The following is a 20,034-nucleotide window of genomic DNA, read 5'->3' on the forward strand; positions in this document are numbered from 1 at the left end:
CTGTGGGAAATATGTTATATTTGATTACAATCGAATATTTTTCAGAAACATTTATTATGTTGTCTTTGTACAAATAAATATTGGGTTTGATGAACTGATGAACCATACAATACAGGTATAGGACCTGTTTTATCCAGAATGCTCAGGTCTTTCTTGATAACGGATATAGCCATAATTTGGAACTTCGTTCTTAAAGGGACAGATTTATCAAAGGTCAAATAGTAAATTAGAATTTCGAGTGTCAAAATTCACACATTCAAATTTTAATCCCCCTATTCAAATGTAAATTTTAATGTGAGATTTATCACACCTCAACCATGGAAACAGTCCTAATTTGAATATTCGCCACCTAAAACCTGGCAAGTACATTTACAAGTAAATGGCAGAGGTCTCTTGAGCCATTTAAAGATGTTAATAGCCTTCCTGACATTCAAGTTTTTTTTTTTCCGTGAGAAAACCTCGATTTGTACAATTCGGATATGAAACGAATACGATTCAAATTTTCGGGTTAGAACCATTCAATCAAATATTGGACATTGAATTTTTTCTTAAATAACCTCCCAGTTGAATTGTGAGTATATTCGAATTAAAAAAAAAAAAAGTCACATGAATTCAAAATTCGACCTTTGATGGGCCTCCCAGTCTACTAGAAAATGATGTAAAGTTTGTAAAAATTAAATAAACCCAATAGGCTGGTTTTGCTTCCAACAAGGATGAATTATATCTTAGTTGGGATCAAATACAGGGTACTGTTTTATTATTACAGAGAAAAATGAAATCATTTTTAAAAATGTTGATTATTTAGATAAAATGGAGTCTATGGGGGACAGCCTTTCTGTAATTCGCAGTTTTCTGGATAACGGAATCTTTTTTGGAAATAGAAATAAAATAAAATTAATTTAAACCTAGCTGCTGATGAAATGGACAAAATCTCGTTTTAAACAACTCGAAACATAGCTATGCTGTGTCCAAATTGTGTTCTGTTTACTCTCTAAATATACTGAACAAAGAACTCTGGTCTAGGGTGAGGAACAGTTGTGAGTGAGCCACACTGGCCAGACATGCTTCTTACCGGTTTCCTTAATCCGCAAAGCATTTAGATCTTCTACACATGTAGGACCTTGAATGAATAAAAGCACAATATCTTTAATGATAGCAGTAGAATCCAAACACAAAAGAACAATAACAACAATTAAAATAACTTCTGGTTAGAACAATCCTTGAATAAGTTGTTTAGGGTATATGTGGGGCACAAGTCTACAGGAAAAAACCTAACTATACTTTAAACTGTACACACTGTACAGACAACCAAACTCATGAAAGAAGCCAACGTTAACTTTTCAAATAATATTTAGCCAAATAAAAACTGTATTTATATGATACAGTAAGTACAGTGTATATAAAATGTGATATATAAAATATGTACAAACCTTTTATTGTGTCAACCATATTCAATAGTACCGGTGTAAGTGTTCCACTGTATTCATGGAAAATGTCAATAAAAAGGACTTCAGAGCAAGGCTGTAGAAGATATTAAAAAAAAAAAAAAAAAAGATTTATACAAGTTTTTTTGCAAATTAAAAAATGAGTAATTACATTTCTTACTTACCTGTTTCTGCATTAAAACAGTAGGTATCAATGCCCAGTGAAACTATTTCATTCATATTTAAACTTGACAACTGTTTGTGCAACAACATTAAATATATATTTTTTGCACCAACATGATGATATTATTTTTGAGCCTAATAACTGATATGAAAAATAAATGCTTAAATGGTCGGTTCACCTTTCAGCCAACTTTTACTATGTTATAGAATAGTCTAATCTTAGCAAATTACCAATTGGTTTTCTTTCTTTTTTTTTTAAAGTTTTTCAGTTATTTGCCCTTTTCAGAATTTTAAATGGGGGGGGGTCACCATTGCTAAAAACGATTATTCTTTGAGTCAATAATTTTTTCATACTTTTTGTTAGACTTCTTTCTATTTAGGCCCTTTACTATCCATATTCAAACAGCTGCCTGGATGCAAGGGTAAACTGTATTCTAGCAAACAGACACTTCATAAAAAGCCCTATTGCAAATTTGCAGTTACATTTCCTAGCATTTCATAGCAATGATTGGTTCCTTAAAGGGATCATGTCATGGGAAAACGTGTTTTTTTCAAAACGCATCAGTTGATAGCGCTGCTCCAGCAGAATTCTGCACTCAAATCCCTCAAAAGAGCAAACTGATTTTTTTATATTTGATTTTTGAAATCTGAAATGGGGTTAGACATATTGTCAGTTTCTCAGGAGCCCCCAGTCATGTGACTTGTATTCTGATAAACTTCAGACACTCTTTACTGCAAATGTGAGCGATATCACCCTCTCCCCCCCCCCCTAAGCAGCCTAACAGCTGAACAATGGGAAGGTAACCAGATAGCAGCTCCCTAACACAAGATAACAGCTCCCTGGTAGATAAATTAAACACAGAAGTTCTCCACTCTGCCTTAGTTAGCTACGAATGCATCTAATCCTCTTCTGGGTTACGACTTTCCCAACATCAATCGATTATTTCATATAGTAAGAGGAGAGCACTCCAAGATAGCAATATGCTGTGAATATATTTATTCAGGACTACTACATTGTAGTAAACCTGAATAAATATATTCACAGCATATTGCTATTTAGGAGTGCTCTCCTCTTACTATATGAAATAATCGATTGATGTTGGGAAAGCTCCCTGGTAGGTCTAAGAGCAATGCTCAATAGTAAAAATCCAGGTCCCACTGCAACACCTTCAGTTACATTGAGTAGGAGAAACAACAGCCTGCCATAAAGCAGTTTCATCCTTAAGTGCTGGCTCTTTCTGAAAGCACATGACCAGGCAAAATGACATGAGATGGCACCTACACACCAATATTACAGCTAAAAAAAAACACTTATCGGTTCCGGAATAACATTTTACATGTTAGAGTGAATTATTTGCTGCGTAAACAGTGTAATTTAGAAATAAAAATTACACCATAAAAATCATGACAGAATCCCTTTAACAAAGACCATGGCAAGTTTATCAAATGTTTTTTCTTTTTCACTGTAACAACCCCAATCAGGAAATAATAATTATGGGAGAATATGAATTAACATCAAAGTTTTCCGGATGCATTGTCTTTTAATTTTAAACATGCCTATAGTACCTATTAAAATATATAAAAAGAAAATATAAAACTCGTACCCTTAAACTGTATTTCCATGAATCTCCTCCGGTTTCCTCTACAGCTAAAAGTAAACATAAACGAGAATATACAGTTGGCTTAGCACTATGCTTTTGACATGCTTTGTGCTAAAACAAAAAAAATATACAATATTAACATTCAGAAAAATTATTAACTATTGTTTATTTTTTTCACCTAATTCTTGTTCATACTATATACAGATAATTTTAGTCATTTATTGGAGAAAGTTATAAAAGGTTCAAAATTTGCTACTGGTTGAATCAACTCGTGCACCTAATCAACCGGATGCTTTTACTAGACACCTGGTTAAAAATAAAAATAAAAATATATACGTATCTTGTGGGTTGCTATAGGTTACTGCATCATAGCATTCATAGTGACTTTTATTACATATTGGGGTATATGCTAAGCTTTTACTTATTCATAATTGTTGGTAGATTTTGATTTCTGCAGAAAAATCTACAATGCCTCCGGGCAACAATGAGATGGGCCTTTTTAATGTTCTTATCACTACTTAACATGTGCTTGCAGGCCATTAACAAGTCAGTAGTGGGGGCATTTTTGGGGAGCTTTAAAAATAATTAATATGCAACACATTTCTATTCCATTTAAAAAGAAAAAATCTTAGTAAAGCAATATGTTATTGGCCTTGCTATTACATCAAAATAATTGCGGGTGATAACTTAAAATGTGGAATCTACTGTATAACCATGCCAGGGGACCAGATAAAAATTGCTAAAGGGGATGTAAAGCCAAACCAATAAAATCCCATTTTTAGTTTAAATGAAAAAGAAACCTATTTCCAATGGTACAACATTTGTACCAATTTTATAAGAAACCCGACTGTATGCAGTGAATTTCCGCCTTCACTTTACTTGCTCTGACTGCTGCAGATAGGAAGCTTTAGACAGTCCCTATCTGCTCTGCATAGAAATGATCATATATTTGAATGGCAGAGAAGAAATGTGCAGGTTTATTTTATGTTTTGTCTGCATAACCTGTCTGGTCTTAACTAATCTTTATGCGAATTAACCCTCGCACCTTCCTTCCCCGCTGTGCAAAACTCAGGCCCACCCGGTTTGTTTCCCTGTAGTGCAGCCGGCGACCGTGTTGAGATTTATATCCGCAGCAGTCACAGCAATTCAAGCAATGGGGGAATTGTCCTGCATACAATCATGTTTTTCATAAAAAAGGTACAGATTTCTTAATTGAAGTATATTGGGGACAGATTTCTTTGTCAGTAAAGAAAGTAAAAATGGGAATTAATTTTTGCCTTTAAATTCTGAGACCATAAAATCAGGGATGGAACAAAATTGCCTGTGTGAGACTGTAAAACAATGCTTGTGTTGTAGTTAATATTAAAATAGTTTACAAGCAAGAACAACAGTAACACTGTTCTTAGGAAATGGCAGATATGAAGTGCAGCCAAACCTGTAAACTGATTATTTTAACATTTGCTTACCAAAACCTTCAGGATCCTCTTCCCACATAGCAAGTTCTTCATCACTTAAAATGAAATAATGAGTAACCAGTCTTCGGCATAGCTCTGTCAGTGTTTGGTATGTGAAGAACGACTGTTTTATTTGATGAGCATTAATGGTTTCCGGTTTGCTGTCTGGAAAATTTTGGACATTAATAAACTTTCTGGAAAAAAAACAATGTGCAACATTTACATTTAAAGTGCTTAAAACATATTCAAAGGCTCACTACAAGCTAAAATGTTTTTGCTGAATTGTGTGTGTCTAGTACTGGAAAAAAAAATATATCTATATATCAAATAAATGTTTGTTCCAAACATCACTCTCTCTAAACTGAGCATCGAGCTGTGCTGAGCTTTCAAGTGTATCTAGGAAAGCATATTGGCAATCTACCCATCCCCCAAATGACTTCAGATTGGATCCATTATGCCACTTCTCAAGGCCCAGCAAGCAAGGCTCAGCAAGACCCAAAGTTTGGGAACCACTGCCTTAGTGGGTAGCCCCTGAATAAAGTATTTCAGCCCATGGATGTTGATTTTAGAGACATCATGCCTACTCCTAGGTCGTATCTTGCAAGGGGACTTTAATACAATAAAAGGGTTATGTGGTAGAATTTGTGGGTGCCCAGCCAAAACAATAACATTACTAAAGCTGCAAGCTGATCTACTACAGGTATGGGACCTGTTATCCAGAATGCTCAGGACCTGGGGTTTTCCGGATAACAGATCTTTCCGTAATTTGGGTCTTCATGCCTTAAGTCTACTAGAAATTCATTTAAACATTAAATAAACCCAATAGGCTGGTTTTGCTTCAAATAAGGATTAATTATATCTTAGTTGGGATCAAGTACAAGCTACTGTTTTATTATTACAGAGAAAAAGGAAATCATTTTTAAAAATTTGGATTATTTGGATAAAATGGAGTCTATGGGAGACAGCCATTCCGTAATTTGGAGCTTTCTGGATATCGGGTTTCCAGATAAGGGATCCTATACCTGTACTACTAATAATAATAATAAAATTACCCTTTTATTTTTCCTATGAGGCAAATACAGTACAAAGATAATCATTTTTAATCATTTTTTGTGCCATTTTTTATTACCAACAATTGTCTGTAAATGTAAAAGAAAATAAAGTAACTACACATGCTTAAAAAATGGTCTGTTTTACTTACAGAAAGTCCTTCCCAAGACATTTATAGAGATGTATAGCGTACCTTCAAAGTTTTTGGATGGTATATAGCAATCTTCCTTAACAATCCTCTTAATGAGACTCATGCACTGCACAATGAAACGTTCAAATAGAATTCCATCACCGGCTTCTGTGAATACATAGCTCACTGCAAACTCCAGTGATCTCTGGATTAAGGGGATGAATGAAATTGGATGCTGATCCAGAAAATCTAGGAGCTAGAAAATACAAATGCAGGGGTGAAAAAAAATATATGGAGATCTGTGCTCCAAAGCAAAGTGATTGTGAAAGTCGAACAACTGTGGTCTCTGGAGTCATAAAGATCTAACATTTTTAAAAAACAAACAGCATGAGAGGGTTCAATTCTAATGCGTGAGGGGGTAACAAACAGGACATAGTTTTTAGTGCTCTCTGCAATTCCGATATTATTCAAATCATCTCTTCTTCACCACTGCCATGTTGCTAAGTGGGACCCTAGTAACCATACAGTTTATAGTCCAAATGGTATAAATTAACAACAAATTTAAATACTACATAAAAAAAAAAAAAAAAAGCTACAAATTGTCTTATTAATGACTCAATGGCATCACACCGGAAGACAAATTCATTTTTGCAAATATTTCTTTAAAAAAATCTTTTCTATAGTCTTACCACTTTAGTAAACAGAATAATAATCTTTTCGAGTCTTTCCCTGCACACGTGCTCTGCACCAATATTTCTGCCTGTAAAATAAGAAGCCATATATTCAGTCTATATTTACTCTCTTTTTGCCACAGAGATTTGTACAGTAGATCTACGGCATTGGCACAATGGTGGAATCAGTCAGTGCAGTAGATTTCAAGAACTATGGCACTAAAATGGTTAAAAGCGTAATGAGATGGAAACAGATTTCAATATTGAGAAAAACAAGGCGAAAAATGGAGCAAAAATGACCAAAGATATGCGTTATAATAGCCAGTAAAATTAACTATACATAGAAGGGGTTATTTATTAAAGTCTGATTTTTTTCTGAGTTTTAAAGGGCAAACTAGTTTTTCATAGAAAAAAATCCTGACATTTGTGATTTATTAAACACTGAGGCTGCTAAAAAAAAGTCAGAATAAAAAAGTACTCCATCTCAAACCTTCCAAGTTCATGTAGAAGTGAATGGAAAATGTCCCGTTGGAATTGGTGGTTTTATGGGCATCAAATCCGAAAAAATCTAACGATTCGCGTTTTTACGATTTTATCGAGTCTTTTCCCGCACCAGATTTTTTTGATTTAATTTATTGATAAATACGGCAAATTGTGGTCGAATTGGTTTTAAGAAAATAGTGAGAAATTTTCAGATTTTAGTAAATAACCCCCAAGTTGCATTTAATAAAATTTAGTAAAATATTTATTTCTATTCATAATTGGTTTAAGCAGTAATAGTTTTGAAGTGAATAACTTAAATAACACCACTCCAAGAAATAGCAGGCCTGTCATTTAAACGAGTACAACCCCCCCCAAAAAAACCAACATAAGCACCTATTCACTGCCCTCCAGGGGCCCCTTCCTTGCAGTGCTTATTAAAAGGAAAAGAGTCACTGTTTGTAAATATAACCTATAGCTAAACAAAGCTAATGGTTGATTGGATGCAATGGGTAACAGCCCAGGGGCAAAAAAAAAAAAAAAGGATCCATCAAGGTGTTCATTCTACACTCTGGGGTGCAGCACTTATGATCTTTTTTTAACAGAAAAAGAAAATTTCTATAAATGTGAAATTAAACACAGATATATTGTTATATACAGGCAGATACTTACTGCAATCTAAAAATTGTTTTAATCTAACAAACACAGCCAGCAGGAAGCCCTGGAAAATAAAAACAAATCAATACTTCAATCATATTGCACTGGACATCCTGCCTATAGGAATACAAGACTAAGTTATATGAAGAATATCAAACTGTGATTTGTGTTTTTCTTTTCGTAAAGGAAGTATTTTCCATATTAGTCTGAAGTTCAGGGATTATGGCTTTTCAGAACGGCTACATCTATAGAGTAACAAACAACTTTAAAGTGGTTGGATAATAATTAGCGAAGCACGAAACCCACTATTTTAGGATTCGGCCGCACCAAATCCTTTGTGAAAGATTAGGTTGAATATCAAACCAAATCCGAACTTTAATTTGCATATGTAAATAGGGATAAAAGGCAGGAAAGAGACGCACGTGGTTAAACCATTTTTCATTTCCTTGTTTGAATGATGAAAAGTCACGTGATTTTTTAAATTTGGTTTAGCAAGGCACTTGGATTCGGCTGAACCTTGCAGAAAAGGCCGAATCCTGAAACAAATCCTGAATTCGGTGCATCCCTAAAAATAATATAATTTTCATTTTTTATATAATAATCATAATCAAAAGTATGATGTGCGAAAGGAATGTGTTTGTAAAGAGCTGTGGTTCTGTTCAAAAGACAACAGTTGCACATATACTCGAGTATAAGCCGAGTTTTTCAGCATCGAAAATGTGCTGAAAAAGTCTACCTCGGCTCGGGTCGGCTTATATTCGAGTATATACGGTAGTGCTTAACCCATTTGTGTGCTTGAAACTTTTCAGGGTAATAAAAGGGATACAACTACCTTAGCCAGATCTTTCTTTATTGTTTTCACTCGTATAATTCTCGGTCATGTATCTAGGGAGCTATTACACATTTGTATCATGCTTGCATGCACGTGTGCAAGAACAGATTTGCCTTTGGCTTTGAGATTTATATTTATTTATTTCTTCAGTCTATCCGAGGACTTTCACTAGGGATGCACCGAATCCAGGATTCTATTCGGGATTCAGCCAAATCCTTCTGCCCGACCGAACCCGAATTTGCATATGCAAATAAGGGGCAGGGAGGGAAATCGTGTGACTTTTTCTCACAAAAGAAGACGTAAAAAATGTTTACCCCTTCCCACCCCTATTTTTCATATGCAAATTAGGATTCAGTATTCAGTCGAATCATTGGCAAAGGATTTGGGGGTTCGGTCAAATCCAAAATAGTGGATTCGGTGCATCGCTAAATTTCACTTTGCTCCTTAACCACTCCCTACTTCGGGGTCAGTAAAATAAATTACAGTAGAAAGAGCCCTTCTTAAAGGGATTCTGTCATGATTTTTATGGTGTAGATTTTATTTCTAAATTACACTGTTTACACTCCCAAACAATTCACTCTTCCATATAAAATGTTATTCCTGAACCAGCAAGTGTATTCTTTTTAGTTGTAATATTTTTGTGTAGGCGCCATCTCAGGTCATTTTGCCTGGTCATGTGCTTTCAGAAAGAGCCAGAACTTCAGGATGGAACTACTTTCTGGCAGGCTGTTGTTTCTCCTACTCAATGTAACTGAATGTGTCTCAGTGGGACCAGGATTTTACTATTGAGTGCTGTTCTTAGATCTACCAGGGAGCTGTTATCTTATGTTAAGGTGCTGCTATCTGGTTACCTTCCCATTGTTCTGTTGATAGGCTGCTGGGGGGGTTGATATCACTCCAAGACACATGATGATTGGGGGCAGCTGGAATACTGACAATATGTCTAGCCCTATGTCAGATTTAAAAATTAAATATAAAAAAATCTGTTGAAAAAGCTCTTTTGAGAAATGGATTTCAGTGCAGAAGTCTACTGGAACAGCACTATTAACTGATGTGTTTTGAAAAAAAAAAACATGTTTTCCCACAACAGTATCCCTTTAAATAAAAAAAAGGTTATAATAGATCAATAAAAAGGAAGACATCTAGTTTTGGCTCTTCAATTATTTTCAAATACTTCCTACAAATACAAAAAAGGGCATTTGACTCCTTATCTGATACAGATGAGCCTCTATAGATTAGATTTTCTAATGTGAGTTTTAAAAAATGTTCTGTTCACTGTGAGTCAAAGAAAATGGGAACATTTCTAAATAAGATGGTATTGTTATAGTGTTGGATGCCACAGTGCAAGAATAATGGTTGCACAGTCTTCTATAATGAGGTGTTCAGTCACTGTGTTCTAAGTTGTGCCTACCACATATAATAGGGTAATCAAGTATAGTGAAAGTGTTGCTCATTCATTCATTTTAACAGACAAAGTGACAAGTGGTTGGTGTCTGGCTTCTTTGTTATTTCTGAGAATAATGGATCATTTCCAGCATTAGCACAAGGTTAAAAAAATTGTTCTTTTTATCCATTTAGTTTCTCAATTTACACAGTCAGCACCCTCACCTCCAAACAACTTTAGTATGATGCACGTCCAACGGTTTCCAGCCTCAATCCGTTCATCAATTCAAATTGCAGTAATAGACAGCACCAATCATCGATTTGTTATCTTTAAAAAGCCTTTATTGGGACATCGGCTCTGACCCCAAACACCCGGCAACGTTTCAGACCTTCCACGGTCTTTTCTCAAGCCAGGCTTGAGAAAAGACCGTGGAAGGTCTGAAACGTTGCCGGGTGTTTGGGGTCAGAGCCGATGTCCCAATAAAGGCTTTTTAAAGATAACAAATCGATGATTGGTGCTGTCTATTACTGCAATCCATTTAGTTTCTAACAGATTTGTTTTTTGAAACCTCTGTGCTTTCCTTCTTGTAAAAGAACATCCTTGTATGGTAAAATCAAAGACAAAAGTCTTACTTTAAGGCTAGTGAAAAAAAATGTCTGTTTCTCTGCCTGCGACGGCTGATGAACATGTGTGTGATGTGCAGCACTAGTTTTTTCTGTTGTGTACTAATATAGTAACATTAAATAACATTAAAGATATAGCCCCCGCAAACCAGCAACCTAGCAGAGGATTTATGCATATTGCCTAGGAAAACAAGGGGATACAATATTTACCGTGACATCAGAATTTTGGTGGGGTTCTAAAAATCCATGAACAGTAAGTTTCCGAAGAACTGAAAAACAAAATTAAAGCATATGTTTAATGTGACAACAATCCGCGCCAAAATCTAACTTCATTTGTAATTAAGCCTTTGTCATAAAGAAATGGCTAGTTTGGTGATTTCAACTTTAAGTTTTATTTTTTTTCAAACAATTGTAATCTTCCTATATACATACAGGTTCTTTCTAAGGGAAAACTGTGAAACTGTGCGAAAAGTATTTTTTTTTTCTGAGCTAGTGTGATCTACCCTTAAAATATTATACATGAAACCTCATCTTCTTTCTAAAATATGGTTAAATTACTCAAATAACAACCTGTGTTGCACTTGGAGCATAGCAATTCCCCAAAGTTCTTGTGTCTGGATTTGTCTTTATTTAGGCCCATGTTGCTCATCACATTTATATCTATTCCTTCGTTAGATTGCACAGAGAACACATGTACAGTGATTTTCTAGTGATAATGCAAGTACTATAGTAGGAGAATAAAATGAAGAGTTTGAGTCTGTGTCATCTTTATTATAAGTTACTTGCAGTGCACTTCCCTTGGTGAAGGCGAGATCTACTCTCACAGGCAACAGGAGGTTAAAGTGAACCCTATACCTACGTTTCCATTAAAAACAACATTATTTCGTGTAACAAGGGAAGCGCATCAGAAAGTACAGGGAAGAAGGGAATGGAAAAAAAAGATGGAGGGAAGACTGGTGGAAAAGTGATGAGAGAAGAGAATATCTAAGCAAATGGGAGTAAATTAAGGCAAGGGTTACAATGTAGCATGGAAAGGTAGAAGAAATAGCAAAGATAAACAAGAAGGCAAAGGTAAATAGTGAGGATTGGGAATAATACACAAATAAGGGAAAAGAAGCAAGAAAGAAGCAGGGGGAAGGAGAATCTGTATGGTGAAAAAGAAGCTAAAACACAAAGACTGAAGGAAAGGGAAGAATTTGGAATAAGAATAAGGCTGATGTCAGTTGCAGTCATTTCTACACCAGCAGATTTCACCAATTAGATTAGGGGTGAAGAGAGAGGAATGCAATCTGCATGTCTCTGAAAACATGGGGCAGATTTTAAGTCTGCATTTCATTATGATAGGAGATCAAATCAATGCTTTATAGCCACTGTATGACTGTATATAAGCAGGAGATGTATTGCCACTGTGTGACATTAATATAAGGAAGAGAGAGACGCACATAAGTGTAAAAAAATGAAGATAAAGAATATACAGAGAATAAAACAATGTCTACAGTTTGAACAACATAAAAGAAAAACCCAGGTGAACAGGTGAGTGGTAGGCCTGTGCACTAGTGATGTACGGGCCGGGCCGACACCCGTGGGAACCGCGGGTCGGGTGAGTTCGGGCCGACCTTGTACACTTCTTCGCTGGTGGCAGCAGGAGTCTTTCTGCCATGAGGCAAGGTGAGTAGCTTAGAAAAGACTTTCACTGGCACACAGGATTTTTAGCTGCAGGGCAAGCTTTTTGCAATTTGCAATTTTTTAATGCAGTGCAGGTGCAACGTTTCGGGGTCACGCCCCTTTGTCAAGCATCATGCTTGACCCCGAAACGTTGCACCTGCACTGCATTAAAAAATTGCAAGGGCTTGCCCTGCAGCTAAAAATCCTGTGTGCCAGTGAAAGTCTTTTCTATGGAATTTTGAGGTGGCCGAAGCCTCTATCATTGTGCACCAGGTGACACGTACAGGAAGGGTGGTGTTGGTGTGTGGTTAACCGAAATTTCTTGGCAAGGTGAGTAGCCAGGTAACCAGGGGCGGCAAAAAGCCAGGTAAGCCTGGGGGCGGCATTGCGAACGCCGGCTAAGGCAGCGTTGATGCCTGAAACGCGCCTGCTCGTCCTGCCCCTTTTTTGACGGATGCGGGCAGGCGCGGGCTAAGGGAGGGTGGGTTAGGGTTTGGGAAAATCCTGTGCACAAACACAGGGAGACCCACATATATGATCTACATGAGTAATCTTCATCAACATTTATGTTTTTTGTAGCATTTTGTCCCCCTCCTTCAGAATGATAAATCACTGGGACAATGGTGATTCTAGCATGAATATTACTGCTCATATTGTGTTTATACTGACTATTATCACTTCTCCCACACTTCCACTAATCTCTTATAATTAGCAAACGGGATGTTTAATTAGCCGCTAACTAACTCCTCTCACTCCCACAACTAGGCGATCAAAAGAAAAAGCTAAGGAGGCATGCCCACCTTTTAGTGATAGTAATGTTTTTTCAAGGGAATTGATAGCTGCAGGCTCCCCACCGGAGCAGATCTGATGCAGGAAAGTGTCGGTGTGATGATTCCACAGGGAGCAGGTAAAACTGTAGATTTCTGAGGCCAACTGGTACATAAATGAAAGAGAAAAACACAAGTATGTGACATTCATCTCCTTAAACGGGTTGTTCACCTTTAAATTAATTTTTGGAGGCACATTTATTAAGGTTTGAATTTCAAATTCATGTGAGTTTTTTAAACTCCCTTAAATTCTAATTTGAAATTTGACTTGACAAAATTTATTGATAAAATCGAATTATTAAAACTCGGACAAATTTAAAAGACCCCAAAACTTGAATCAAATTCGTTTCGAATTCGATTCGAGGTTTTTTCTCTGAAAAAAACTTGAATGTCAGGAAGGCTGCAATCATCACCAAACATATCCCTGGAACTTTCCTATTGACTTATACAGTAATTCGGCAGGTGGCCAATAGTCAAATTCGAATCCTCAAAGGGCCAGAGTATGATAAATCTTGAAAATCGAATTCAAATTTTTAAAAAAATTCGAGTCGAGTTTGGATAATTCCCTAGTCGAATTTGACAGTTTTGACCATAAAAAAAATTAGAAAATTCTAAATCGAATTTTCAATTCAACCCTTAATAAATCTAACCCTTAGTATGACGTAGAGAGTGATAATATATGTCAATTGGTTGTTGCTTTTTATTATTTGTGGATTTTTCAGCTTTTCAAAGCTGGAAAGGGTCAGAAGAAAAAGGCAAATAACAAAAAGTATAACATATAAGTAATGAAGACCAATTGCAAAGTTGCTAGGAATTGGACATTCTACAACATACTAAGAGTTGGATTTATCAACTGAAAAATTTGTCAATTGAAAATTCGAAATTCAAATTTTCTAATTTTTTATTGGTCAAAACTGTCAAATTCGACTAGGGAGTAATTAAAATTCAATTCGAGTTTTTGAAAAAATTCTAATTATATTTTCAAGATTTATCATACTCTGGCCCTTTAAGAACTCGAATTCGACTATTTGCCACCTAAAACCTGCCAAATTGCTGTGTAAGTCAATGGGAGAGGTCCAGGTATAAATTTGGAGTTGTTTGCAGCCTTCCTGACATTCAAGTATTTTTGAGAAACAACTTGAGTCGAGTTTTTAAAAATTTTTAATCAAATTCGATTCGAGTTTTCGGGTTGATTTAATTCATCTGAGTTTTAAAAATGTGATCTTTTTTTTAATAAGTTTCGATTGGTCGAATTTACCTTTGATAAATGGGCCTCTAAATGTTACCTCAAAGGTGAACCACCCCATTTAAAGTATAAAAAAACAAAATAGAAATTCATGGCACTGTGCAGTCATGAATTTGTCATGTGAGCTGAATGAGTTTTAGGTTATAAACTTCATATTATTTTCATTTAGTCTATGTAAAGGAAATTCTAATCAGAATCATTAAATGATTGACAAAGATGCAGACAAAGGAGTTCAAAAGGAGTTGACCTCAGAAATTATATACTCTCTATCTTCCAGCTGGGGCTCTAAATCTAAGTGCGATTTAAAATACCAAGGGATCAAAGACCAGAGGCAGATGTCTATTAGATACAAGACAATAAAAAATGATTACCAGCAACTTGCATAACCATTCCATATGCATGAAGCTTAATGTTGCATTTCATTTGACGCATAATAATAAAGCATTTGTGTTAAATGATTGGGATCCAAAATGTGAAGAACCCATGTATAATCTACTGATATTAACATCATACTCTGACTTTATCATTTTTAGATTTTGCTGCACTCCATGGGATACCAAGGGATTGCTTCAGTTCCACACGCTTAAAGGGGAAGTAAAGCCTAAAATAGAATAAGGCTAGAAATGCTGTATTTTGAATACTAAACATAAATATGAACTTACTGCACCAAAAGCCAAATCAAACAAATGATTTATGCTTTCAAAGTTGGCCACAGGGGGTTACCATATTGTAACTTTGTTAAACATCTTTGAAAGACCAAGACCATGCACATGCTCAGTGTCGTCTGGGCTGCTTAGGGATCGTCATAAATTATCAAAACAGCACAAGTCAAATAATATCTGCCAGAAGCCGATACAGCAAGACTGATTAATAATCTGAATAGGCAGACTGCACTGGGTCCTGTGTTGTCATGTAATCTAATGTGGATTTTATAGTTTTGTATTGTTTAATATAAACTTTCTCCAACTCTGCAGAACCAGTGGCTGCAGCAAAATAATCCTCCAAATAGAATTCCAGTTTATCTGTTTAAATCTGGCACCATGATCTTTGTCCCTGCAGCTGGAGTTGGAAACAGTAAAGGGGATGTAAAGGCAAAAATAAAATCCAATTCAAATCTCTACACAGTCGCCGACTGCTCTACAGGGAAACAAACAAAGCTCCTTGAGTTCTGCATGGCTCGGAAGTAAGGCAGGGGCTTCCCCTGCTGTTCATAAGTATGATTGTTTCCCTGCAGAGCAGTTAGGGACCGTCTGACAATTCCTATCCACAGCAGTAAATGGAGAATTTCACTGCATACAGTCAGGTTTCTTGTAAAAACGATACCCATTTTTTAATTTAAGTATATTGTAGATGGGTTCCTTTTTCATTAAAGAAAGTAAAAATGGGATTTTATTTTTCTGTCTTTACATGCCCTTTAAGCTTACTTCCCAAACAACTATTCGTTTCTTAAAGGGGCTGTTATACTTTGATAACAAAAATCTTATCTTCCTGTTGACGTAGAGAGTGATATTCTGAGACAATTTGAAATTGGTTTTAATTTTTTATGTTTTTTGAGTTATTTAGCTATTTATTCAGCAGCTCTTGAGTTTGCAATTTCAGCAATCTGGTTGCTAGGGTCCACATTACCAAAGAAACCATGCACTGATTTGAATAGGAGATTGGAATATTAATAGGAGAGGCTTGACTAGAAAGATGAGTAATAAAAAGTAGCAATAACAACAAATGTGTAGCCATTCAGAGAATTTGTTTTTAGAAGGAGTCAGTGACCCCCATTTGAAAGTTGGGAAGAGTCAGAAGAAGAAGGCAAATAATTCAAAAACTATAAAAAAAACAATAAAGACTAATTAAAATGTGCTTAGGATTGGCCACTTTATATTCTTCGACTTTACTGTAGATATAAAACTATGGCAGAAAAAAAAACTGTCCTGTACTAAGCACAATTCTGCAGGGAAATTTAGCGAAGTAGGGCCCTTTAAAAGTTAAGTCAACCCCAAAATAAAAATGTGCCCAATAAAAGAAAACATAATTCTAAACAACTTTCCAATATACATTTTTTAAAAATGTTCAGTGCTTTTACAATTATTAGTAAAAAAAATTGCTATTGAAAGCAGCATTTGCTTAACTCTAGTTGTTACTTATTAAGCAATGTTTCAAAAGATCAGTACTAATACAGTAGAACCTGCATATTAAGTTTTTTATTGGTGTAAAAAATTGGTGTAAAATCCGTGAAAATGTAAAATCAGGAATATGCATTATATATTGGTGGGACCACAAAAAAACTGTGAAAATGAGAGAAAACTTAAGATTAAAGTTTCATAGTAAATATATAGAATTGAGGGAACATAATTAAAAGATATTGTGAATAAACAGTGAAAATTGTTCATGCAGGCCAATGTGCAACAGGTATTTTAATTTAATTGAAACCTAAAAATACATTTTTTGATTCTACCGCTTTCACATTTTGAGGAAGCCTGGTGCATACTTACATCATGAAAAAGTTTTCTGTCCGCAGCTAGTCTTTTGGAAGATAAGGTTTTGGTAACATGATAAAATGTAAGTAGTGCTCGATGTTGCCGAAGATCATCTTGTATCTTTACTGATTCGATTAGAGTTGGAATGAGTTCTGGCCACTGCTTGGGGCAATCCAGTCTTGCAACCTTTGCAATCAAAACTGCAATCTGAGTAGCAATCTGTACATAAAATTACAGTTGGCCTGCATTAATGTTAACACAAACATATACTGTGATTCCTTAGATCAGTAGTCCCCAACCAGTAGCTCGTGAGGAACATGTTGCTCTCTGACCCCTTGGATGTTGCTTCCCATCGCCTCAAAGCAGATGCTAATTTTTGAATTTCAGGCTTGGAGGCAAAACTAGGTGTACTGCCAAACAGAAGCCTCCTGTAGACTGGCAGTCTTCATGGAGGCTACTAAATGGTCAATTAGATCACTTATTTGGTACCTCCAGGAACATTTGTCATGCTTGTGTTGCTCCCAAACTACTTTTACATCTGAATGTTGCTCACGGGTAGAAAAGGTTGGGGACCCCTAATCTAGATTGTACTAGAACAAGATAACAGCGAAAACTGCAGAATAAAAACATTAAAAAAAACAATGCCACTCATGACCTCATGCTTTAAGCTGCCATACAGGCAGGAACCTGTATTCATTGAGCATAAGTTGAAAAAGGTGCTGTCACAAGATTTACTTAAAAGAACAGTAACATCAAAAAAGTGTTTTAAAGTAAGAAAAATATAATGCAGCATTGTCCTGCACTGGTAAAACTGCTGTTGTTGCTTCAGAAACACTACTACTGTTTATATAAATAAGCTGCTGTGTAGCCATGGGGGCAGCCATTTCAAGAAGAAAATGCTCAGATAGGCTCTGTAGAACATAGTAACATAGTAAGTTAGGTTAAAAAAAGACACACGTCCATCCAGTTCAACCTTTCAACTATTTTAACCTGCTTAACTGCCAGTTGATCCAGAGGAAGGCAAAAAAAAAAAACATTTGAAGCCTCTCCAATTTGCCTCAGAGGGGGGGAAATTCCTTCCTGACTCCAAAATGGCAATTGGACCAGTCCCTGGATCAACTGTACTATGAGCTATCTCCCATAACCCTGTATTCCCTCCCTCACTTGCTAAAAAGCCATCCAATGCCTTATTTAAGCTATCTAAAGTATCAGCCTGAATGACTGATTCGGGGAGAGAATTCCACATAATGATGTTATCTGTTATCGTCTATTTAACCTGTGCCGTATAGTCTTTTTTTTTCAAATTCCTCCATTGCTACACAGCAGCTTGTTTATATAAACTACAGTAGTGTTTCTGAAGGGCAACACTACATGATATTTACATTACTTTAAAACATTTAAATTGTTTGGTGTTACTGTTCCTTTAAATCGAGATACTGTAATCATTGTATCAATTAAAAAAAAAAAACTATTCATCTTTAGGCTCTATAGTATCTTATTTGTAATGGCTCTTTAATTAGCATTGACACAAACCTGGGAACTCATTGTAGGAGCTATTCTCCAGGAATGCTTGGGACCCATAGCTTATAGTCCTGAAGCAGGTCGGGTACCCAGGGGTTACCCGCAAAAAAAGCTGGTACCCTGCCGAATGAGGATAGGATTTTCAGGGTCGAGTATAGATGCGGGTCTGCGGGTTTCATCTAAATTTCTTATCTTGTTTTATACTGTCTATATTTGACTCTGGGGAGGATGTTTTACTCTATCCCCATCCACTTTTGATGAAGTCACTTCTGGTTTGCAGCAACATCACTTCCTGTTTGATGGTGATCGCGGGTTATGGGTAGCGGATCAAAGTGGGTAAATATGCAGGGTTGCAGGTTCGGGTCTTAGACATTGGTTCCGTGTAGGACTCTACCATAGATACCCTTCAAGTACAGACTACTGTTTAGTCATTACAGAAAAAAAGGAAATCATTTTTAATCATGAGAACGGTTTGCTTTTAAAATGGACTCTTTGGGAGATGGCCTTTCCATAATTTAATGTTGTCTGGATAACTGGTTTCCAGATAAGGGGTCCTATACCGGTACTAGGATTTAACTAAAAACAGTGCATTGTTTAATGTTTAAAAATACATTCATCATACTGAAGGTTTGGAAATACGGTCACTGGAAATGAACATTCAAAGCTCTTCTCCCGATCCATTTCATCTCAAGTATTAATCCAGATGGAAAACAGCACAATTAGTTTCCCACAGGAACAGAGTTAATGGAAGTAAGTGTCTCATCAGAATTCACCTGAACACTAACCTGATTTACTGGCTCATTGAAGTTGGTGATGAGTCCTGCACGTAATGTTGCCTTCTCCTCTTCTGATAATGCACTGTAAAGAAAAAAAAAAGGAAGAAAAAATACATAAAATAAAGATAGACATCTTACATTACATGCACATTACATATAAACACATGCCCATAATTAAGCAGATGGAAATGTATAATATATATAACACAGTAAACACAGACCTGCCATCCAGACACAAAAATCTGCATAATAGTCCTTGTTAGTGATGGGCGAATTTGCGCCGTTTCGCTTCGCAGAAAAATTTGCGAAACGGCGAAAAATTTGCGAAATCGTCCGGCGCCCGTATTTTCGACGCCGGCGCCCGTTTTTGACGCCGGCGCCCGTTTTTCGAAAAAAAAATTTGCCGCGAATTTTAGTGGGCGTTTCGCGAATTTATTCGCTGGCGGCGAATCGCGCAAATTCGCCGCGAATTCGCGCCTGGCGAATAAATTTGCCCATCACTAGTCCTTGTCAAATTAAACATGAAATCCAATTTCTATTTTGTATTAAGGATGCATAGCTGTTGTAAGCTCATTTAAAGATCTCAGCTATCAAATATTGCCTGCCCCTCCTCTATGCCTTAGGCATAGAGGCGGGGCAGACAATTACTTTCACTTTCCATTCAGCACTTCCTAGATGTCACTGCTCTCCCCACATTCCCCCGTTCTCTTTACCATTTAATTGTGTAGTCAGGACATGGGGATGGACATCGGGTCCCCTATTCTGGTGCACAAACAAGATTCTGAAATGATACAAGACTTGCCTTAATAACAGTGTCCACAAAATGGCTGCTGCCTGCTTGCTATAATTATGAGTTCCCAGACTGAAGGAAACAAGATTCAAATAATGTATACAGTGTAATTAAAGTTCATTTTGCTTAACTAATGTAATAAAATAGGATTTTGAATAATTTTTGTGTGTGGCAGGTCCCCTTTAATTAAAGCTATATCATATATAGCCATAAACAGACTGATAAAAGAAGACCATTGTGCTTATCAGC

The 20,034-nt window shown here is 36.2% G+C and overlaps 1 protein-coding gene across 1 annotated transcript in view; it reads right to left on the minus strand.

Annotated features, from left to right (window-relative positions):
* The window catches only part of ipo11.S (importin 11 S homeolog), a gene marked incomplete at its 5' end in the record, with an annotated part of 127,265 nt that overhangs the window by 81,556 nt on the left and 25,675 nt on the right, over positions 1-20,034 (minus strand). Inside the window, 11 exon segments of the mRNA NM_001091254.1 lie at positions 1,073-1,120; positions 1,431-1,521; positions 3,212-3,255; positions 4,675-4,827; positions 5,906-6,098; positions 6,532-6,602; positions 7,666-7,714; positions 10,700-10,758; positions 12,955-13,087; positions 16,714-16,917; positions 19,005-19,077. Of these exon segments, the coding sequence (NP_001084723.1) occupies positions 1,073-1,120; positions 1,431-1,521; positions 3,212-3,255; positions 4,675-4,827; positions 5,906-6,098; positions 6,532-6,602; positions 7,666-7,714; positions 10,700-10,758; positions 12,955-13,087; positions 16,714-16,917; positions 19,005-19,077 (1,118 nt within the window).

The sequence above is a fragment of the Xenopus laevis genome, chromosome 1S (genome assembly GCF_017654675.1).
Source record: "Xenopus laevis strain J_2021 chromosome 1S, Xenopus_laevis_v10.1, whole genome shotgun sequence".
NCBI lineage: Eukaryota > Metazoa > Chordata > Amphibia > Anura > Pipidae > Xenopus > Xenopus laevis.